At 46.8% G+C, this 24290-nt stretch overlaps 1 protein-coding gene across 1 annotated transcript; it reads left to right on the top strand.

The window, feature by feature from the left end:
• The first annotated feature begins 2174 nt into the window (after nucleotides 1-2174).
• Nucleotides 2175-23662, top strand: NCF4 (neutrophil cytosolic factor 4, 40kDa). Its single transcript, XM_006865221.1, has 10 exons — nucleotides 2175-2206; nucleotides 11373-11457; nucleotides 11850-12003; nucleotides 12903-12973; nucleotides 14900-15027; nucleotides 16739-16796; nucleotides 17364-17462; nucleotides 19644-19774; nucleotides 20053-20118; nucleotides 23467-23662. Exons 1-10 carry the CDS (start codon nucleotides 2175-2177, stop codon nucleotides 23660-23662), a joined length of 1020 nt encoding a protein of 339 aa, XP_006865283.1.
• The last annotated feature ends 628 nt before the right edge of the window (nucleotides 23663-24290 follow it).

Here is a 24290-nt window from a genome sequence, read left to right as displayed (position 1 = left end):
GGTTCCGACTCGATGGCACCTGACAACAACAACAACAACATGGTGTGTGTGTGTGTATATGAGGGTGAGTGAGCGTGACAGTGAGTGTAACTATAGATGTGTGAATGTACATGTGTGCATGAGTGTAACTGTATGTGAGTGTGATGAGTGTGGATATGCATGTATGTATGATGTGTGTGTATGAGGGTGAGTGAGTGTGTGTGAATATATATGTGTGAATGTGCATGTGTGAATGAGTGTGAGTTTATGAGGGTGCATATGCATGTATATATGGTGTGTGTGTGTGTGTATATGAGGTTGAGTGAACGTGACAGTATATGTGAATATATACATGTGAATGAGTACAAATGTGTGTGAGTGTGATGAGTGTGCATATGCATGTATGTATGGTGTGTGTGTATATGAGGGTGAGTGAGTGTGACAGTGAATGTGAATATATATGTGTGAATGTGCATGTGTGAATGAGTGTAACTGTATGTGAGTGTATGATGAGTGTGGATATGCATGTATGTATGGTGTGTGTGTATGAGAGTGAGTGAGTATGACAGTGTGTATGAGTGTGATGAGTGTGAATATGTACATGTGAATGAATGTGGGTGACTGTGCATGAGCATGAAGAGTGAATATGTGTGCATGTATGGTGAGTATGAATATATGTGTAGATGTGGATGTGTAAGTGAGTATATGATGTGTAAATCTGTATGTATGTATGCTGTGTGTATGAGGCTGTGAACATGTATGTGTGTCTGTGAGTGATGAGTGTGAATATGTATGTGTGGGGGGCATGAGTGTGAATGTGTATGTTGAGTGTGATAAGAGAATATATATGTGTGAGTGCACGATTAGTGTGCATACATGCATATGGTGAGTGTGTGCGTGTGTGCATGTGTGGGTGTGAGTGAATGTGTCAGTAAGCGTGACTATGTGGTGTGAGTGTATGAGGAGTGGATATATGTGTGTGTGAGGCTGTGATTGTGCAGGAGTGTATGTGTAATGAGTGTGTGTGCATGTGTGTGTGTGTGTGACACTCAGTGGATGTTACAGGGGTGAGGTGGGGGGGTGGGAGAACCCCTCAGAATCAAGCAGCCATGCGCATTAGAAGGAGCCACAGAATCATCAATTGGAAGCATTTCATTCATTCATCAGCTATCGCTTGAGCACTTGCAACATTAAGGGGAACAGTCACTAAAAATATAAGTGCACCAATAAATAAGAAACTGCAGTCTTTACACATGTTCTGAAGTAAAAGTGTAGGAATCTGGGAGGGATTAGATTTCTGGTGGGAGTTGGGGAAGGAGTTCAAGACCAGCCCTAAGAACATGCCAATAGAGAGAACTGTATGAACGAAGGCCCAGGGCATTCTAGAAACGGCAGGAAGGCAAGTGTGGGGAGAAGAGGGCACAGGGGAGGACCTAGAGAGGCTTGGGAGGGAGGCTGGGTGAGGGGCTGGAACTGCCCCTGAGTGCAGGGTGAAACTATGGAGGGTCCTTAAAGCAAGGAGGGATGTGATCAGAAGCAATTGGCCACTCCATGGAGAGGATCCTATGCTGGGCATGGGACCCAGCGATAAACACCAGGGCATCAGTCTCATAGGACAAGTGCCTGTCAGCATTCATGGTCCAGAGCACTAATGTTGGAAGAGCAGGGAGGCTTCCTGGAGGAGGTGGCATTTGAGGAGTGGCAGGTAGGGAGGCCAGCCTTCAGGGCCTAAAAAGCTTAGCCTAAGGGGGTGCAGGGTGGACTTGTGAGGAAGGGAAATGACTCCCTGATATCCCAGGGCTCCCTGGCGGCTGAGTCAGCACTGGGACCCTGTCCCAATGGAGTGGGGCTTTCTGATACTCCACTGAGGCCTAGCTTCTGGCCCGCGAGGAAAACCCTAGAGCCCCCAAAGCCAGTGGACTTCCTGCAACCCAAGGTACTCCCAAAGGGGCACTTCCCCAATTGCTGTGTAGCTGAGGGTGGGGTAAGAGGAAGTGCCCGCCTTACTGAAGGAGGAACCCTTCTCAAACCAAGAGATGCAAGGGTGGGGCATCCCCACAGGCAGCTCCTGGGGACTCCCAAGACCACCACGGGCAGACTGAGCCACTGGTTGGTTGGAGGGAGTGAGAGGCGAACACATCCTAGGTCTGGGGGAAGAGACCCTCTACCACCTGCTCCCCAGGACCCTGACCACCATGACCCAAGCTCAGCAGCTTCGGGCTGAGAGGTGAGTGCTGAGCATGTTCCTCGGGGGCCTCCTCACTATTCCCAGCAGGCTGTGGGGTATGGGTTGAGTCAGCACTCAAATACGCAGAACTGCAGACTCCTAAAATTGGTTTCAGGAACCTTGGAGATATGGCTTACCTCCCTTGAATACAAATGTGGTTGGTTGGGTGAAGTCATCAGCCAGATTCCTGCCTATCTTCCCAGCAAGATTTCCTGGGAGATTTGGCCAGACCTGCAAGTGAATCCTTCAAGGACCTAGAGCAGTGTGGAGCTTGTGGCACTTCCTGTTTCTCAGGGACCAGGGACCGGGGATCAGAGATGAGACCAAGAATGTTCCCTCTCAGCAGCCCCAATCCTTTCACTTTTTGGCCACTCTTGACCCTCAGAGGGGAAAAACTGCCCTCCTCCACTCCTTCACGGGACCCTGGAGAAAGGTCCAGAGGGTGGTTAGGCCTGGCTGCCCCTGAATGCCTTATCTGGAAATGGATTAGAGATTTATTCCTCTTGAGGCCAGACTCCACATGGCAGACTGTTTTGAGATGTCTAGAAACATCCAGGGTAGTGAGTTCAGCTCCAATAACATGTTTTGTGCACCTACTATGTGCCAGGCTCTACAGAAAGCAGAACATGCTGCTCTCTGGCCCTAGTCTCCCTAAGTCCACGCTGTTTGGGTTCACAAACAGTGTGGTGTGTAACAGACCCTGACCATCCCTCCTGGCAGGGCTCTGAGCCTCTGTCAGTCTTCAAGGGAGAGATTATTCCAGGGGGACCGTCAGTCAGCTTTGGGATGTCCTCTGTCCTGAGGAAGCAGCCTCTAGGAGGCAGGTAGGACATTCTCACGCTGCCCCACCTCCCACCTTACCCAGAATAAAATAAACAGAAGCTAATGAGTTGATTCCAATTCACGATGATCCTATGTATGGCTGCGTAGAACTGTGCTCCACTGGGTTTTCAATGGCTGAATTTCTCTGAAATATGAGAGTAAGTCAAAAAGTATTGCTACTAGTGTTCCAGTTCATACATGCACAGGTTTATTCCAAACAAAACATGTTTAAACATGTCTCTGTGATCAGTGGATGGTTGCAAGTCCTCCTAGTAAGACATTTGCTTGAGTCTTATCAGGGTGCCTTCAAACAAAAGGTCCAATCAAAACAATGTCTTCCAAGAGCATCCGCTGGCCCAAAGTCAAGACAAAGAGGTGACACCAGAAGGTTATAGTGACTATTGTTTGGAATTCCAAAAGAATAGTATTGATAGATTTTCCCAAAGGACCCAGGATGGTCCCATGGGACTTATTAGGAAGAAGTTTTAACAAAAGGGAAACTGCATTGGTGGAAAAAAAAAAAAAAAAAGGCCAGGAAAGTTGCACCAAGGACATTCTTCCCATCACGACAGTGCGCCTGCTTATTCCTTGAGGACAGCAAGGTCTGGCCTACAAGAATTTTGTTGTGAAACCTTACCCCTTCCACCCTACAGCCCTGATCTTACCCCTTCAGACATCTTTTTGTTCCCCAAACTAAAAAAACACTGTAGGAATGTGATTTGAGTCCTTCAAGGATGCCAAAACTGGCAGGGAGCATGGTATTCTGCCGTCAAGTCAGTTCCGACCCATAGTGACCCTGTAGAGGGTTTCCAAGGAGCGGCTGGTGAGCTTGAGCCACCGACCTTGTGGTCCAAACTGACTTTGCAGTCTAGCGCCTTAACCCCAGGGAAGGGTTACAGAGATTGAAAGACCATCTTCAGAAGTGTACAGATTTAGATGGAGGACATGTTGAGAAACAAGAGTTTCCCATTTTGATATTTTTGTTCAATATGTGTCTATTATCCTGTAGCAATACTTTTGACTTATCCTTATACATCACCAGGTCTTTCTTTCCAGGTGCCTTTAGGTGAACACAAACTTCCAACTACCCCAGACTCCCACTCTAGAGGGAAGCAGCTAAGATAGGAACAAAGCTGGTGGCTTTTTGTTGCACACCTACTGTGTGCAACATTGTCCTAGACTTCCTGGTCCCATAAAGATTCACAGCCTCAGAACCCCTACACGGGGTTGCTGTGAGTCATTATGGACTCAGTGACAGTGGTCAGTAGTTAGCAGTTACATAAATGCTACTATTCTTTTTTTAAACTGTTTTGCTGTGAATTATGGGGAGAACATTAGCTTTATATTCATCCTGTCTTATATTGTTACATTGCCATGGTTACAATCCCCTTCATGCATCATCAATCAAGTAAAGGGTACACCCCACAAACCCGGCCCCCAGTCATTAGCACACAGCCCCTCTCCCTCTCTGGGTCTAGAGTTCCCAGCCATTCCATCTCTCCACGTCATCATCTCTGTCTCCATCTCTGGCTTCAATGTTTCTCTGGGTAGGGTCCCACACTCCGCTCTTCTCCCTTGATAGTCCCAGGGGCCTCCACTCCTGGCCTGCAAAGTCAACCACTCCTCTCCTTTTGCTACAAAATGTCTACCATTACATTTTAAACCCTGACAGTCAGTCCTGATAGTAAATATTAACTATTGTACCACATGAATGCTAACCCCATCTCCTTTCATCAGAAATGCTACTACTCTTGATACTATTTCAGATGGGGAAATTGAGGCTGAGAAGAGCATATATTCATCCGAATTCATACAGGGAGCATCAGAACTAGCGTACCAGGGTGGACAGCAACACTGTGCACCCAATGTGTTTGGGCAACTTAGATATCTTCTCTGTGTCTTAGTTTCCTCTTTGGTAAACAGATGGTCCTGCCTTAGAAGAAGGACTGGTGAGGATATGCAGGCAGGAAATGTTAGCCAACCAGCAACCTCCTCCTGTTCAGGGTATTTCTATACTCTGTTCCTTCCTGCTTCAGAGACAAAGTGGGGGAGGGAGCTATGTCCAAGGATTTCACACCAGGGCCTGTGTGGAGATCGAGGGTGTTGGCTGGTAGTGGCTATGGAGGCAGGGAGGTTTCCTCTGCCCACTCCTTTTGCCCGCCCCCTTCACCACTCAGTTGCAGATCCTGATACCTAATCCAGCCTGTGACCCTGGGCAGACCCAGGTCATGTGGGGCAGCATGGCCTGGGACTGGAAGTGCCAGTTGTCTTGGTTGTTAGATGCCATCCAGTCTGCTCCTACTCATGGCAATTCTGTGCACAATGAAACAAAACACTGCCTGGTCCAACGTCATCCTCACAATTGTTGTTAACCGTAAGCCCATTGCATCTGCACTGTGCTAATCCACCTTGTTGGGGGTCTTCCTCTTCTCCGACCCTCCACTTTACCAAGCCTATGTGCTTTCCCAGGGACTGGTCCCCCCTGATAATATGTCCAAAGTGAGAGAGAAGAAGTCTCATCATACTGGCTTCTAAGGAATGTTATGGCTGTACTCCTTCCAACCCAGATTTCTTTGGTCTTAAACACTTTATAGAGGTCTTCTGTTGCAGGTTTCTCCAATGCTATGTCATATGTCATATGTAGACCAAGAGACAGTTGTTCAAACAGAACAGAACAGAACAAGGGAACACTGAATGGTTTAAAATCAGTAAAGGTGTCTGCCAGGGTTGTATTCTTCCACCGTATTTATTCAATCTGTATGCTGCACACATAATCAGAGACGCTGGATTACATGAAGAAGAACGTGGCATCAGGATTGGAAGAAGACTCATTAACAACCTGTGATACGCAGATGACATAATCTTGCTTGCTGAAAGCCAAGATGACTTAAAATACTTATTGATGAAGATCAAAGACCACAACCTTCGGTATAGGTAGCACCTCAATGTAAAGAAAACAAAAATCCTCACCACTGAACCAATAAATAACATCCATATAAATGGGGAAAGGATTGAAGTTGCCAGTGACTTAATTTTGCTTGGATCAACCATCAACACTCATGGAAGCAGCAGCTGAGAAATCAAATGGCATATTGCATTGGGCACATCTGTTGCACAAGACCTCTTTAAAGTGTTGACAAGCAAAGATGTCACTTTGAAGACTAAGTTGCGTCTGACCTAAGCCATGGTATTTTCAATAACCTCACATGCATGCAAAAGTTGGATGGTGAATAAGGAAGACCATAGAAGAATTGATGCACTTGAATTATGGGGTTGGAGGAGACTACTGAAAGTATCATAGACTGCCAGAAGAACAAATAGATCTGTGTTGGAAGAAGTACAGCTAGAGTGCTCCTTGGAAGCCAGGATGGCCAGACTTTGTCTTTCATATTTCAGACATATTGTTAGCAGAGACCAGTCACTGGAGAAGGATGCCATGTTTGGTAAAGTGAAGGGTCAGAGGAAAAGAGGAAGACCCCAACAAGATGGATTGGTACAGCGACAGCATCAATGGGTTTACAAGTAGCAATGATTGTGAGGTTGGTGGCAGACTCGGCAGTGTATCATTCTGTTGTGCATAGAGTCGCTCTGAGTCAGTACCGACTCGATGGCTCCTAACAGCAACAACAACAACACGTCATTTGATTTCTTGATTGCTGCTTCCATGAGTGTTGATTGTAGATATAAGGAAAATGAAATCTTGGACAGCTTTAATATTTTCTCCATTTTTCATGATGGTATTTATTGATCCAATGATGAGTTTTTTGGTTTCTTTTCATTGAGATGCAATCCTTACGGAAGGCGTTTGTCTTTGGTCTTCGTCAGTAAGTATTTTAAGTCCTCTTCACTTCTGGCAAGTGAGGTTGTATCATCTGCATATCACAGATTATTAATGAGTATTCCTCCAATCCTGATACCACATTCTTCTTCATACAATCCAGCTTCTCTGATTATTTGCTCAGCATACAGATAGAAAAAGTATAGTGAAAGAATACAACCCTGGAGTACACCTTTCCTGATTTTAATCTATCCAGTGTCCCCTTGTTCTATTTGAATGACTGACTGCCTCTTAATGTGTGTACAGGTTCCTCATGAGCACAATCAAGTGTTCTGGATTACTCATTTGTCACAATGTTATCCATAGCTTGTAATGATCCGCATCGTTAAGAGTTCTTTGGATAGTCAATAAAGCACAATTAAACATCTTTTTGGTATTCTCTGCTTTCAACCAAGATCCATCTTAAATCAGTAATGATATCCTTCATTCCAATTCCTCATCTGAATCATCTTGTACCTGTGGAAGTTCCCTGTCAATATACTATTGCAACCATTTTTTAATTATCTTGAGCAAAATATTGATGATATTGTTCAGTGATTTCCACACTCCATTGGGTCACCTCTCTTTGGAACGGGCATAAATATGGATCTTTTCTAATCAATTGGCCAGGTAGCTGTCTTCCAAATTTCTTTTGATAGATGAGTGCTGCATCAGTTTGTTGACAGATTTCTATTTGTTTTCCATCGATTCCCGGAGCCTTGTTTTTCGCCAATGCCTTCAGTGCAGCTTGGACATCTTCCTTCAGTAAAATTTGTTCTTGATCATCTGCTACCTCTTGAAATGGTTGAACAATGACCATTTCTTTTTACTACAATGACTCTGTGTATTCCTTTAATTTTTTTTATGCTTTCTGCATCATTCAATATTTTGCCCCCACCCCCAAATCCTTCAATATTGCTCATGGCTTGAATTTTTTTCTTCAGTTCTTTTAGCTGAGAGTGTTCCTACCTTTGTTTTTCTAACTCTAAGTCTTTGCACATTTCATTATATTTTACTTTGTCTTTGAAATTTTCTGTTCAGCTCTTGTACCTCCTCATTTCTTCCATCTCTATGCTGGAGAGCAAGTTTCAGAGTCTCTTCTGAGATCCATTTTGGTCTTTTCCTTTTTTCTTATCTTCTTAATGAACTTTTAATTTTCTCTTGTATGATGTTCTTGATGTCATCCCACAACTCTTCTGATCTTTGGTCAGTGTCTAATGTTTCAAATATCTTCTTGAGATATTCAGGTGGCATATGTTCAAGGCCATATATTGGCTCTTGTGGACTTGTTTTAATTTTCTTCAGCTTCAGCCTGAACTTGCATATGAGCAATTGAGGGACTGTTCCACAGTCTCCCCCTGGCCTTGTTTTGGCTAATTACGTGGAGCTTTTCCACCGTCTCTTTCCAGAGATGTAGCCCATTTAATTTCTGTGCATTCCTTCTGGTGAGGTCCTTGTGTATAGTTATCTTTTATGCCATTTTAACAAGGTATTTGTGATAAATAATTCATTGATCTTGCAAAATTTTATCATGTGGTCTCCATTATTGTTTCTATCTCCAGGGCCATATTTTCCAACTACTGATCCTTCCTCTTTGTTTCCAACCTACATGTTTGACCAATTTCAGACTGAAGAAGTTGGTATACTTCTTCAATTTCATCATCACTGGTTTCCATGGTTGGTGCATACATTGAATAATAGTGGTATTAACTTGTCTGCCTTGTAGGTGTATGGATATTTTCCTATCATAGACAATGTTGTATTTCAAGATATCTTGAAATGTTCTTTTTGACAATGAATGAATTTATCATTCCTGGCACAGTAAAACATATGATTGTCAGATTCAAAATGACCAATACTTGTCCATTTCAGATCACTAATGCCTAAGAGATTGATCTTTATGTGTTCCATTTCATTACTGACAACCCCTCAAGTTTTCTAGATTCATACTTTGTATATTGCATGTTCTGATTATTAATCAATGTTTACAGCTATTTCTCTTAATTTTGAGTTTTGACCCATCAGCAAATGAAAGAACCAACAATGTCACTCCATTCACATCTTTACAGCCAACTCTACTTGGAACAAGCAGCTCTTCCCCAGTTGTATTGTGGGTGCCTTCCAACCTGAAGGGCTCATCTTCCAGCACTATATCTGACAATATTCTGGTGTTCTTCATCATGTTTCAATATTCAATAATCTGGTACTGACAGTATTCCACTGCTATTCATAAGGTTTTCAGTGATTAGACATTCAGAAGTGATCCAATACTCCTTTCTCCTACTGTGGGAGCACAGTTGAAATCTCTCCTCCCTGGGTGACCCTGCTGGTATTTGAAATAGCTTCCAGCATCACAGCAACACAAAAGCCACCACAGTTTGACGAAGTGACAGATAAGTATTGGTGGAAGTGCCTGGAAACATTGAAATGGGTTCTGCTGAGACCCCGATGCCCCTGGAGGCCTCAAATGGGGCGGCCCTGGCTTCACCCAGTTCCTCAATTACTCCAGCAGAAGAGTCATTACTGCCTCTGGTTTCTTCATCTTTCCACAAGACGCTGGACTCTGTGACCCTGGCAGCTCTTGCTCTGTCCCTGTGACCCTCTGTTTTCTCATCTCCCACACGTCTCTCTCGACTTCCTTCTCTGACACCCCATAACCCATTGCCATCAGTCAGAATCCTATTACTTTGGACAATATGAGACAGTGTAGAACTGACTTATAGGGCTTCCAAGGCTATCTCTTTATGAGAGCAGAATTCCATGTCTTTCTCCTGCAGTGGGACTGGTGGGACCTTTCTGTTACGTACCAGGGTTCCTTCAACTTAAAAGCAGTGATTCTTAACTCTCCCACTGCAGCCAAGACCTCCACCTCTGCCCCCTACACACACTACAGAGCTGGACACCAGCTTTCTGCAAGACATGGAGCTGAGGGTGCAAGAGGTTCTCAAGTAAGCATATCCCCAGACTGAGGCCTCCAACTCCAGCCCCAGATGCCTATCCTACTCAGAGATTTGGGCATCACTAGATAAAGTTCTTTCTTTCACCTCCACATCTAACCAGCTCCCTAACCCTGCTGGTTATAGAACTCAGGAAGGACTCACCTGAGTTGGTTGTCTATTGGAAATACAATTGAGTACAGGTAACAGAAGGTAGAGTAGTGGTTATGAATCAGGTTGCTAACCTCAGAGTCAGCAGTTCGAAACTACCAGCTGTTCTGCAGAAGAAAAATGAGGCTTTCTGCTCCCATAAAGATTTACAGCCTCGGAAACCTTGTACAGGATCACTATGTGTCAGAACCGACTCCACAGCACATAACCACCACCACCACCCCAGGTAACAGAGGAACTGATATGTCACTCTGTTTATTCATTTAAACAAGCAAGGATTTAGTTTTTTACATAACCAGAAGTCCAGAGGTAGGTCCTGGCTGGTTCTGAAGCTCAGTGACTTTAGGGCCAGTACCCAGAGATTCCTTTGGGACTCTTCATGTGTTTGCATCAGATATGCAATATGGCTGCAGCAGAGCCAGCCACCACATTTGCTTTCAAGGTGGAAGGAAGAAGGGGAAGAATTCATGCTGAACTAGTCAATCTTGTTGAATTAGAAAAACCCAGCACTCTTAAGACCTCACTGGCCAGAACTGATCACGTGGTTCCCCTTAGCTGCAAGGGAGGCTGGGAAACAGGACCAGGGCTCTTATGTATAGTCCAGACATATCATGATCTGTCACCTGGAGTTACGCACATTGGCACCCTGAGCAAACTTGGAGCTCAGTTAGCAGCTAGGAAGCAGGGTATATGAATGTTAATGGGGTGTCTATCCCCACCCTTGTCTCTGCTGTCTGCCAATGTGCTCTCTTCTTCTAGACTCTTCCCATCCTGTTCCTCCCCTCATGGCTGCCTGAGTTGGCCTCCTAAACCAGAATCATAATGGGATTTGACTTCATTCTGAGAGGCTCCTTGTACTTGAACTTGGACTTGGCATTCGGGTCCTGGTCAGGCTCAGATCACCAAGCTCTTGTTGTGCTTGACCTGGGTCACTCTCCAGACATTTGTCATTCTCTGGACCTCTCACAACTTCTCACAACTTCCTCTGGGTGAGCTCCTACCTCTAGACCTGACTCCTGTGTCTCCTCCTTTTGTGTGTGTGTGGTGTTCCCTGATCTCCCCCTCTAAGGATCTAGGCTAATTTTGTCTATCCCTGTGCCTAGGAAAGGATCTGAACTAGAGGAGGGTTGGATAGATAGGTATATTATGCCTGAGCAGATTCATGCAGTTGTAAAGCAGTGTGTTAAATCATAATGTGTTATCAACATGGGGTCACCATCTCCAAATCCTTTCACTCTTGGAGCGCAGACTCTGTCCTGTTTAACTTGTATCCCCAGTGCCAATGGCAGCCTGGGGATACAAGATAATTCCCAGACAATGCTGATACCACTATTGGGTGGCTTTGTACTGCCTCACATCGAGCTGGCTCTGAACACAGCAAGGTGCTAACCAGGATTACTTTTCCATTGGCCTCCCTCAGCGACTTTGAGCAGCTTCCTGATGACATCCCCATCTCAGCCAACATCGCTGACATCGAAGAAAAGAAAGGTTTCACCAGCCACTTTGTAAGCATGACCCCTAAAACTTCACCCTCTGTTCTTTGAACCTTCACCCTCTGACCTCTGAACCTTCTCCATCCAATCTCGGAACATCCAGCACTCTCACTGCTTAACATCTGTCCCAGCAATTCTCAACCTGGGCAATTCTGTCCCCAGGAGACATTTGACTGGAAAGATTGTTGATTGTCTCATCTCGCTACTGGCATCTAGTGGGCAGCGGCCAGGGATACTTGTTAAACACCCCACGGTGAATAGGACAGACCACACAACCAAGAATTTTCCAGCCCTAAATGTCAACAGTGCCAAGGTTGAGAAAGCTTGCTTCATCCCTATACCTCTGAACATACACCCTCTGGCCCTCCTCTGAGGCCCTGTCCTCTGATCTCTGTCCTTTTTAGGTTTTTGTGATTGAGGTGAAGACGAAAGGAGGAGCCAAGTACCTCATCTACCGCCGCTACCGCCAGTTCTATGCCTTGCAGGCAAAGATGGAGGAGCGGTTCGGGCCAGATAACAAGACCATCCCCTTCACCTGCAACCTCCCCATCCTCCCAGGTAGGTTGGACAGCCCCGAGCCCTGCCGTGGGGCTGGCTCCTGCTGTCCCAGCAAAGAGTTGTCACTTTCTCATCTGACACTGGGCCGCTCTTCCCTTTAACCCCATGGGGACACCATGTACTTAGTCCATGGCCCTCCTCCTGGCTGTCATGGGCTGACCCACCCCTGGTTCTGTGGGGCACCCTGCCACCCGCACCTCATAGTCTTTAACCTCCTCACCAGTGGTCACCTCATGGACACCCTGCTTCACCAGCCCTCACTGAGGCCCCTGAAGCAGGTCAGCATGTGGCTTCGTTCCCTTGAGATGGGAGTTCTGTGTCTCCCATTTGAAACATGACCCATCTTCTAGCCTCTCACCTCCATACCCCCTTCTCTCTCTTCTCATTCTCAGCTGCCAGCAATCCCCCATGGCTCTGTTTTCCAAGACCTTGCAGGGCGTCATCATGCCCCAACTTTTTTGGCCTCCTTGTCCTTCCTTCCCAGAAAGGCCTTGGAGAGCACCACAGACAGTCCCCAACCTCTGGCTTCTCAGCTCCTGCCAGCCTCTTGATCCCTGCAAGAGGAAACTCTAGTGAGGCGAGGGCTGATCTTGGCAGGGGGCTTCCAGGCCACAGGGTACCACCTGTCTGCACACCTCCCCTCTTCAAGCTCCAAACCATATCTTCCGCTCTGTCATCTCCTTCTCAGCAAATGAATGTGATTCCTATCCCTTCACCATCCAGAGCTGCTTCTCACACATGCCCATCCCACCTTCCCTGAGTTGCAGATGAAGAGGCATCTCTCCTGCTCTAAGCCACCCTCTGCTCTGGGGCTGCTACCTGGGTGGGCACCCAGAGCTGGAGCCGGGTCTCCAGGACAGTTTTTTTTTTTGTTGTTGTTTTTTTTTGTCTCTCTTCAGCCAAAGTCTATGTGGGTGTGAAGCAGGAGATTGCCGAGATGCGAATACCTGCCCTTAATGCCTACATGAAGGTAACAGGGGCCATGCCAGTCTTGGCACCAGGGCTGTTGTGGGGTGGCAGGCACCATCTCTGGGGAGTGGCCCTGGAAACTGGGGCTCTGATGGTCCCCTGCCTTCAAATTCCTTAATGTCCAATGAGAGGAATAGGAAGTGTTCTGAAAACTCCCACCATAAGGTTGATGTGGAGTCTCCAGAATCTGACATGTACAAACCCCTTCCTGGGGATCGTTGGGGTGGGTTTTGGGTGAAGTAGCACCCGAGGCACCCAAGCCTGCAGAGAATTAACGGAGATAGCAGGATGGGGAGGACCCAGAGAGCTCCATTCACAGGAACTGGGAATGCAGGACCTGGGGAAGACCAGGCTGAATGAACTGGAGGAAGGATTATAGGAGCAGCAGGCAACTGAAAGCAGATTTTAAGGAAATGTTGTTGTTGTTGTTGTTAAGTGCTGTCGAGTCGGTTCTGACCTATTGCGACCCTGTACAGGATTTCTGAGGCTGTAAGTCTTTACGGGAGTAGAAAGCCTGATCTTTCTCCTGCGGATAGATGCCATGAAAGCCAAAGATGAACTGGGGCTCTAAACTTCTCCGCGGAGGCCCCTGGGTGGTGAGAAGGTCTTCCCTCTCCAACTTCTGGAAGCCTGGCTTTGCATGCCTTTTGTGACGGGGTGCTCGCTACCTCATTAGGAACACTGACCCTTTCTTAGACAGCTCTGGTGGGTGAAAGGCTTTTGACCTGGCCACCCTGACTCACAGGGATGCAAACAGTTTGTAGGTTGAGAATACACAGATACCTAACAAGGCCTGTGAGTGTGTGTTTCCTGGTGAGGGGGTGTGTCAGCCCCTGGCTACCAGGAAGGCAAAAACAAGGGAGAACTACACCTTCCTTGCCACCAACCTCTAGCTGCGTCCTGTGTTTGAAGGTCACTATTTCAACAGCCGCTCTGCGTTTGCTGACACCCTGCCCATTTGTCCTCAGTCTGGCGGCTCCTATTCAGTTTCTTCTTCCAGGTGTCACTCAGTCCACCTCTCTGTCCTGACCTCTGAAGCTCAGGATCACCATCTGTGTATGTTTTACTCAGTCTTCCGTGTCTGTGTTGCAAAGGGTCTGTTCAGCCCATCTGCCGACTCCTCCATCTTGCCCCAGAAGCCAGGAAGAATTTTGAAGCCATAACACCATCCCTGTTATTCATTTGCATCATTTGGGAGACCTCTCTCCACTGTTGCCTCATCTTGAGTTAAGACAACAGCAGACAGCTCTGGGTGCCCCCTAGTTCTGTTACTTACTAGCTGTGTGGCTTTGAACAAGTCTGGCCACCATTCTGGCTCTAGACCACAAAACTCCTCTGAGGTGGGTGAGGTAATGCATGTCAGACACATGTGCCTTCACCATATCACATGATCTGCCATCAGATATATTATGGTTATTTTTGGAGACCTTTATGGCTCCGACCCGTTGGGCCTCTCCTGGACCCAGGAGCAAAGCTTCCTTGTCCAGTTGGCACTCAGTCCACCTCTCTGTCTTACCCTCTGAAGTTTATGGAAAGATTTTCATTTGTATTATACCAATTCCTGGAGCCTTGTTCTTTTCCAATGCCATCAGTGCACCTTAGACTTCTTCCTTCAGTACCATTGGCTCTTCATCATATGCTGCCTCATGAAATGGTTAAACATCAACCATTTCTTTTTGGTACAGTGACTCTGTATATTCCTTCCATCTTCTTTTGATGCTTTCTGCATCGGTCAATATTTTGCTTGTAGAATCCTTCAATGTTACCTTCACTCAAGGTGTTGAAATGTAAAAAATACATACCTTGATTGGGTTATTGGGTCTACAATGCCTTGGTAGGGGGAAGGGGCCCAATGGGTGCTGGGGTAGGCTGCTCATTTCTTTCAGTTGACTACCTCACCCCGCTCTATCCCCTCACTCAACCACAGAGCCTGCTCAGCCTGCCTGTCTGGGTGCTAATGGACGAGGATGTCCGGATCTTCTTCTACCAGTCGCCCTATGACTCGGAGCAGGTACCCCAGGCTCTCCGCCGGCTCCGCCCACGCACCCGCAAAGTGTAAGTGTGCCATCCAACCTCACCTCGCCTGAGCAATGAGGCCCCGCTGGAAAGATACCTCTTTCTCTTGGAGGAAGGGAGAACAGGTTCATTCTTTCCCTGAATAAATAGAATGGCTTAGCTAATTAAATGAGGTTGGAAAATCAAGAGCAGAGCCTGGAGGGACAGCAGAAGGACATGTTGATGTGTGTGACAGTGATGATCAGAATACAGGTGCAGGGGCATTAACCGGCGAGGTTTTGATGCCATAGCCACCCCTGGGGAAGCCTGGAGAGGGTGGGGCAGGCTGAGGAGGGAGGAGTCACTTGATTCGGGAACATTCTCAGCATCTCCCAGAATGTAGGCCTTGGTGTTTTTGTTTTTTTTTCTAAGAGCGCCTGAGGCTTCTGCTGTACCACTCCTGGGCCCCAGGGGACGCTGTGTGCCCTATTCCAAAGTACCCCTCCCTGTCTCTAAGCAAGCTGACACAGAACAGAGCTTCCGGGCCCTGAAAAGCGTAGGTTTTTTGCAGCCTAGAATTCCAGGAAAAGCAGGGAAGCGTGTTTCTGAGCCCCCGACCGACCTCTCTCCCAGCCTCCTTCCTTCAACAAACATTTATGGGTGTCCCTTGGGCCTGGCAGACTGAGGTGGATAAGGCCCTAAAGGCTTTGATACCAAAGCTGACGTGACTCGAAGCTCAGGGCAGCTGTGTGGTTTTGAGGAAGTCCCATTGACCTCCACCCCGAGCCTCAGCTTGCTCAGCTGCAAATCTAGACTAATATCATTGTCCTCAAAGGCTGGTTGTAGAGAATAGGAAACCAAATGTGAACGGTTTGGCACGTTATTGGCACTAAGCTAATGTGTTTCCTCCTCCCCAACCCCTTACCTGATCTTTGGTGGTGTTAAGTGCCGTCGTGTCGATTCCTTTACACAGGGACCCTGTATAGGGTTTCCGAGGAGCAGCTGGTGAATTTGAACCACCGACCTTGCGGTTCAAACCGACTTTGCAGTCCAGCGCATTAACCCGCAGTGCCACCTCAGGACTCCTTTCCTGATTCATAGAGCGGGGATAACAGTTCCGCCTCCATGGGGCCATTTGAAACTCTGTGTGGCAATTCGCATCACTAGAGCGGCTCTGTAGGATACACACTGGATCACAAGGTCGGTTTGAACCGCAACATTGGCGGCTCAAACTCACCAGCCATTCCTCGGAAACCCTATGCAGGATCGCTATGAGTCAGAAGTGACAGCACTTCACAGGACCATTAAGGAGTTCTGGTAGCGTAGTGGTTACGAATCGGGCTGCGAACCGCAAGGTCAGCAGTTCGAAACTACCAGCTGTTCCACCGGAGAAAGATGAGGCTTTCTGCTCCCGTAAAGATTATAGCCTCGGAAACCCTGTAAAGGGTCGCTATGAGTCGGAACCGATTCCATGGCACATCACAACAATAACAATACAAGGACTTTGAGGAATGCTTGTGGCTGCCTGGTTTGGTGCTGTGGGATAATGCACTGGACCACAAGGTCAGTTTGAACTGCAAGGCCAGCAGTTCAAATTCACTAGCTGCTCCTCGGAAACCCTATACAGGGTTGCCATAAGTCAGAACTGTCTCAAAAGCAACGTCTCACCTGCCTCTCTTTCCCTTGTGAGCCTCTCCTCTGGGCACAGAAGCTGGGACCCAGGCCCTGAGAACAGCAAGCGGACTGACAAGCCCTTCTTCTCTCTTCACAGAAAGAGTATTTCTCCACAAGGACCCAAATTTGACCGCATAGAAGCACCTCGAGCAGAGGTACCTGTCTCAGGCCAGGCCTCCAGCCTCCCACCTCCTGGCTGCAGGCTCTGTCTGCTCCACTGCTTAACCATTAGCCCCAATGTGTGGGTCCAGCTGTGTGCCTCGGATGAAGCTGGTCACTGGGGATGGGGTGTGTGGTGTGGTGGGGTGGTAAGGGGCTGGAGCTCAGCCTTGACACAGAGGGTCCCCCACCTGCTCCAGCTGAGTGGACAGAGAGAAGATGTCCATCCACCCATACAGCAGCCTCCGATCCTGTGGTGGGGACTGAAATGAACCAGTCAAGAGGCCCACCTCCATGGACACAAACTTATGAGTGTGACTGATCCCAGAGAGAGAAAAACTGAGGGTTGTGGGAACAACAGAGGCCCCCAGGGAGGTTGAGGGGAGGGAGAGACAGGGAAGGTGCTCAATTCAGAGAGCTTGCATCCGCGATCTCTCAGCAGCATGGAAAGCATTCCTTTCTGGACTCAGGGAGACCTGAGTTCAAATCCTGGCTCCTCCAGTAACAAATAGGGTGGCCTCAGTAGGTCAGTCGTCCTTGCTGAGCCCCACTCCTCCTCATAGGCCCTGTTTGACTTCACTGGGAACACCAAGCTGGAACTGAGCTTCAAAGCTGAAGATGTCATCTTCCTCCTCAGCCGGATCAACAAGGACTGGCTGGAGGTGAGAGGAAGTCGTTTGGGGTAGGAACAGGGCTCAAAGACAGTTGGGAAGAGGCTTCAGGGAATAGATAGTCCTGGAGCTATGGGGGTGAGGGCGTGAGGGGGGCACCTGAAGGAACGTGTGGGGCAAGAATAGAAGATTCCAGATCTGACACACCAGCCTTCAATTCTAGCTCTAACAAATGGACCCTTCAGGCAAGTCAGTTACCCTGCTGAATGTCATTTCTCAAGCTCAGCACTATTGACACTTGGGACTGAATAATTCTTTGTTGTGGGTGTTGTCCTGTGTATTGTAGGAGGTTTAGTAGTATCCTTGTTCTCTATCCACTACATGCCAGTAGCAACTCCCCTGTTGGTGTTTATGGAGACAAATTTTGTTTTCATAGAGTCCTGACATGTAGGATAAGTACTGGACCGCAAGGTCAGTTTGAACCGTGAGGTTGGCAGCTCAAACTCACCAGCTGCTCCTGGGAAACCCTATATAGGGTTGCTCTGAGTCAGAACTGACTCAACAGCACTTTGCACCAACTTTGTCTCCAGATATTGCCTCCTGCTGACAATCACCTATTACAAAGTGGGAGTAACATTGTGTACCTTGAAGTTATAATGTAAGGGTAATGTTATGTGGGGGAGCACAGTGGCTTTATACAATAAGCACTGGACTGCAAACTTCAAGGTTGCTGGTTTGAGGTCATGAGCTGTTCTGCAGGATAAAGTTGAGGCTTTCTGCTCCCACAAGATGCACAGCCTCTGTAACCCTATACAGGGTCACTATGAGTCAGAACTGACCCAGTGGCACTTGACAAGAACAATGTGTACTTTGTAGTTATAATGTGGAATACCATTTTGTACCTTGCGGTTGTACACGGGAATGGCATTATGCATCTTGCAGTAATAACGTGGGGAAAACATTACGCATCTTGCAGGCAACAATGAAACCCGTGATTCAGAGCGTGCACTCTGGAGTCTACCTGTCTGGGGTCATAGCTCCGCTCTGCCTGTAACCACTTTTGAGACCTTGGAAACTTACTCAAGTCGAGTTTCCTTTTCTATAAAGGGAGGTGACACTGACCCTTCCTTCATGGGGTTTCTCTAAAGGTTAACCACAGAGGTGGAGGTCAGGAATCTACCTTCGAGACCTCTGGGTATCTGGGGTCTAGCCCCACACAGCCATGGGGGAGATGTAAAGGAGACGCTCCTCTCAGTTTATAGGGGTCATTGCTCTGATCCCAGCATCCATGGTCCACAGAAGGGTGTCACACTGACTCAGTGACAAGAGGTCATCACGTGGGAGACCCAACACAAGGCCCCCTTTTCTCAGTCCTCCTGGAGACTGTGTCCAAAGTGGATCTAGGACATGTTTTCAGTCAAGGCCAGCCCCCAGCATTCCTGGGGCCTCGGGAGGAGGGCCACGTCCTTGGGGTAAGGGGACCAGAAGACAGAAAGTCTAGTCAATCTGAGGAAGTTTCATTTTACCACCACCACCCACACCCCACTACCCCCTGAAACTCTGTGTTGGGAACTCAGCAGCCCCACAGTCCCCAGAGGGGTATCTCTGGGTCATTCTCCAGAAACAGGAAATGTGTGTTTTCCTGTTTTCTAGAAAGTACTATGTATGGTGGTTAAGAGGAGAGGAAGGGGTACAGGGAGGGAACATTTTGAACCTCAGTTTATACATCTATACAATGGGGAATAAAGACTACATCTCCCAGAGGGTGGTTGTGAAGATTAAGCCCAGAACACACACAGGGCGGAAGATGAATGAATAAGTGGGGGTCACCAGCAGGCCCTCCCCCGCTCACTCTCCTCCCCTGTTCAGTTTTCATCTTTAACATGACCTCATCTGATTCACTGGGTATGAATTTACCGACATTATCTTTCTCCCTCCACTGCCTGCCACAAGGTTCTCACAAAATCTTTGTTGAATGAATAAATGAAGGAGTGAGTGAATGAATGAATGAAATGGAAGCAGCTTTCCAGATGAATTCAGGTCTTGACCCATCTCATAACCCATTTTTTCAGTTCTGGAGTGAACAACCTGGTGAGCTTGCTCACTCCTTTTCTCTCCCTCTGCATCAGGGGACCCAGACTTCCCCATCATTGGAAAAGGGCGGGGACTCCAAGGCTGGGCCCTGCTGCTTCTACACATGCCAATGGGATGCTCCCCTCTCCTGAACCTCAGGGCACTGTCCGGGGAGCCACAGGCATCTTCCCTCTGTCCTTTGTGAAGATCATCAAGGACTTCCCTGAGGAAGACGACTCCACCAACTGGCTGCGTTGCTACTACTATGAAGACACCATTAGTACCATCAAGTTTGTGAACTGCTGGGAGGGAGGGACTGGTCTACCCTTCATGCCACCCTACCTCTACCCATCGCCCACCTCTACTCCACCACACTCTTCCATCTGCCCGCCTCACCCATGTTGTCCCAAACCCAATCTCATTTTGCTCCTTCCACCCCCACTAAAAAGACTGCAGTGGTCCCTGCTGCCTTCCAGATAGACCTTAATGCCATTCTCAGAGGTCTTAGCCAGCCTGACCCTCTACTTCTAACCTGACACCCCCTCACTCTTACCTGTTGCCCCCTTAGGGACATTGCCGTAGAAGAAGATCTCAGCAACACTCCGCTGTTCAAAGACCTGCTGGAGCTCATGAGGTGAGGTGAGGGGTCAGAGGGAGAAATGCAGCTTATTAAGGGGTGAGGTGTTTTGCATGGTGACCCCATGTGTTACAGAGTAGAACTGCTCCATAGGGTGTTCTTTAGAAGAGCCGTTCAACAGGTCATTCTTCCATGTGTGGTAGTCTAGCTCGAACCCCTGAGTTGCCATAAGTCAGGATTTTTTCTTATATGTATAAGATACTCATTCTGAGCATCTAAAATCCAGATAAAGAATGTTGAATGCAAAGGCCTGTTGTTGCTGTTAAGTGCTGTTGAGTTGGTTGCGACCCATAGCAACCCTGTATAGGGTTTTTAAGGAGCAGCTGGTGAGCTTGAACAGCCAACCTTGCAGTTCAAACAGCTTTGCAGTCTGGCGCATTAATCCACAGCGCCACACCAGGACTCCACAGGAGTTTATTTTTTGTCGCCGCCCCCCCCCCCCCCAATATATTAACAACCTAATCATAAGGAGCTCTGGTAGCATAGTGGTTACAAATCGGGCTGCTAACCTCAAGGTCGGCAGTTCAAAACTACCAGTGGTTCCGCGGGAGAAAGATGAGGCGTTCTGCTCCCATAAAGATTTACAGCCTCGGAAACCCTGTGCAGGGTCACTATGAGTCGGAACTGACTCCTACTCCACAGTACATAACAACAACAACAACAGTCATAAGGAAAGAGGGGGGGGTGGAGACCAAACCTTGAAAAATGATGTCATGTCTTACTTTCTCTGCAGTTACATGATTTTTAAAGTATCCCTGTTACACTGATGTATAATCTGCTGACTTGGGTAAAGTTAGAAAAATTAATGAACCATTCGAAAATCTTTTGAAAAATAAAACTAAGGAAACCATTCCCCAAAATCCAAAATTATATTTTTCTTGGTACATATACAGGAGCTCTGGTAGCGTAGTGGTTACGAATCGGGCTGCGAACCTTAAGGTCAGCGGTTCGAAACTACCAGCCGCTCCGCGGGAGAAAGATGAGGCTTTCTACTCCCGTAAGGATTTACACCCTCGGAAACCCTGTACAGGGTCGCTATGGGTCGGAACCGACTCGACGGCACTTAACAACAACAACATACAGTAATCACAGAAGAACTTCATTTAGAAAAGGTGGTTTGTTTGTTTTTAAAATCCCTCTTGAAATTTTCCATTGGCAAACTGAAAATTCCACGTTAAACAGTAGTAAGACACAGCCCATCTCCACCTCCTCCCAGCCTCAGGAACAACTGATCAACTCAACATCAACATTGGTGTTTTGCATCTATTTTACAATCTTGTTTTATTCACACTCCAGCCCTACTGGGGATGTTTCATCATAGCGCTTTAGGGAAAAGCCATGGGGCTCAGAGATAAAGGAACTTTGCTGAAGACAAACAGTTCATCAGTGTAGAATTGCAGCCACAGCCATGGTCTCTCCAGCTAAAAACTTAAGACTTGGACCCTTCACCAGTAAGAAGTCCACTACCTCCCACAATCTGGTTCATTACTGAACAGTTATTTTTTAAACTGGAAATAACACTGTTCCATTTCTGACTACAGAAGTAATACCTGCTCTTTATAAAAAGAGAAAAAAAGAAGGCCAGAAATCAGAAAGGTATAAAGAAGTGAGATCACCACATGTTTTCACTCTTTCCTTTATTTGATGTTCATTCAAATGTCTTCAATGCAACATACAACTATTACTTTACCTGGCTGCTGGGAACTAGTCTGTCTGTGGCTATCCTGGAGTTAATGGGACCTTCTTTTGTTGGGCACATAGGGTGACTTCCTTCTTTATTTTTATCACTACAAGCAGTCCTCAGATTTTAAACAAGTTCCATTCCTAAATCTGACTTTAAGCTGAATTTGTGCATAAGTCAGAACAATTAGGTATGACTTGTATGTATCGACAGGTAGTCAAATGTTTGTTTTAGTGTATAGTATATAAAGCAGCTCTGGTAGCATAGTGGTTACGAATCGGGCTGCGAGCCAGAAGGTCAGCAGTTCGAAACTACCGGCTGTTACGCGGGAGAAAGATGAGGCTTTCTGCTCCTGTAAAGATTTACAGCCTCGGAAACCCTGTGTAAGGTCGCTATGAGTCGGAACCGACTCCACGGCACATAACGACAACGATATAGTATATAGTGTACCTTTTTATGCATGTTGTTGTTAGGTGCCATCAAGTCGGTACTGACTCATAGTGACCTTATGTACCATCATAATTAGCTTTTTCTATGCATAAAAGACATTAAAGGAATACTTTCAGAAACAGTAAAATATCTTTATAGCGTAATACAGTAATAATAATGATGTCTTGACGCACCTTAAAAAGCAGTACCCATCTGTTATTAGGAATCGTTGTATGAACCTTGAATTTTTAATAGAACAGTCGTCTTGGAGGTTGGTTCATATTACAGGTTGGACATAAGTCAGATGTTTGTAACCCAGGGGCTGCCTGTACCCTAAACATTGCTGGAATCTCTGTGTGGTATGATGGCTAACAAGCTCTGCTGCTGATCAAAAGGCTGGGGGTTCAGTTCTACCCAGGGGCGTCTCAAAAGAAAGGTCTGGCTATCTACTTCCAACAAATCAGCCATTGAAAACTCCATGGAGCACAGTTCTATTTTGACATGCATGGGGTCGTTGTGAATCAGTAGCAACTTGATAGCAAGTGATTTGGTTTCCTTCCTTCCTTCCTCCCTTCCTCCCTCCCTCCCTCTCTTTCTCTTTCTTTCTTCTCATAAACAATGCTGTGATAACCATCTTTGTTCATAGAGTTAGTGACTTGTCTGATTGTTTGCTCAAGATCATGCTCTAGAAGTAGAATGTGGGGATCAAGGATTTACACATTTGTTAGGCTTCTGTTCCATTTTGCTGACTTTTACTTATAAGAAGATTGGATTGATTTTTAGATTTTCTAGTCAATATAAGAATGCCCATTTTCCTGTAAATTGACACTAGGCTGTTACAGTTCTTAAAATAGTTCTCAAAATCTGCAGACAAGTGATTCCTCAGGGACTTTATTCTGCTCTACTCTCTAGGGACCCAGCCAAACCCACTGCTCCTGTCCCATGACAGTTCTGCAATCTTCAGCACATTTATATATAAGACATTTCAGGCTGTGCTACTAATTTATTGTGAAAGTTTCTTCTCCACTTTCAGCCTCAGTTTGGCTTTTTGTACCAAGGGAGATTGAACGGCTTGGACACTAAGACCTATGTCAAGCTCTGTCTTTCTCTGATTCTCAGATCCAGACCCTAGAACTCCCTCTGCCTGCTTTTTCTGCCCTACATTTAGGCTCAGGTCCCCTAGATTCTTCACCTGATCTTTGCTTGACCTTGTCTCTATGACCTTTCTCACCCAGGCGGGAGTTCCAGAGGGAGGACATTGCCCTGAATTACCGGGATGCAGAGGGGGATTTGATTCGACTGCTCTCAGATGACGATGTAAATCTCATGGTGAGGCAGGCCCAAGGCCTCCCCTCCCAGAAGCACCTCTTTCCCTGGAAGCTGCACGTGACCCAAAAAGATGACTACAGAGTCTACAATACTGTCCCCTGAGCAGAGATTCCCGGGGCCACCTGGGAAGAAGCCTTTGATTCTCAGAGGACATCTGGACCTGGAGAGACTGGGAGAAGGGGTCAGAGATACTAGTCTGAGTCTGATGGCCTCTCTGGGTTTGACTTTCTTCTCACATTTTCTCCATTTCCACACTTTCTCTCTGATTTAAACAAACCATTTTGCTTCAAATTATAAACTTGAATAAAGCAGGAGGGGAAAGAAATTGAATGCCCATTGAATCAGCATCAACAGAGACCCATTTATAAATAGAAGGAGGATCTAGGATTCGGACCTCAATCCAGCCACCCACTCCCCTGCCTTATCCACATTTGTGGAGTCCTGGTGTGGCTCTGTAGGATAAGCACTGGGCTGCTAACTGAAAGTTGAGCAGTTCATACCAACCAGCTGCTCCCTGGAAACCATATACAGGGTTATTCTGAGTCAGAAGCGACTCAATGGCACTCAACAACAACAACAACATCCACATTTGTGAGAGTGTGGTGGCATTGGACTGCTAACCACAAGGTTGGAAGTTCAAATCCATCAGCCACTCTGTGGGAGAAAGATGAGGCTTTCTATTCCCATAATGATTTGTAGCCTCAGGTCACTATGAGTTGAAACCAACTTG

This window comes from Chrysochloris asiatica, unplaced genomic scaffold (genome assembly GCF_000296735.1).
Source record: "Chrysochloris asiatica unplaced genomic scaffold, ChrAsi1.0 scaffold00076, whole genome shotgun sequence".
Classification (NCBI taxonomy): domain Eukaryota; kingdom Metazoa; phylum Chordata; class Mammalia; order Afrosoricida; family Chrysochloridae; genus Chrysochloris; species Chrysochloris asiatica.
Note: the sequence above shows the minus strand (reverse complement) of the source record. Positions and strands in the feature narration are given on the sequence as shown.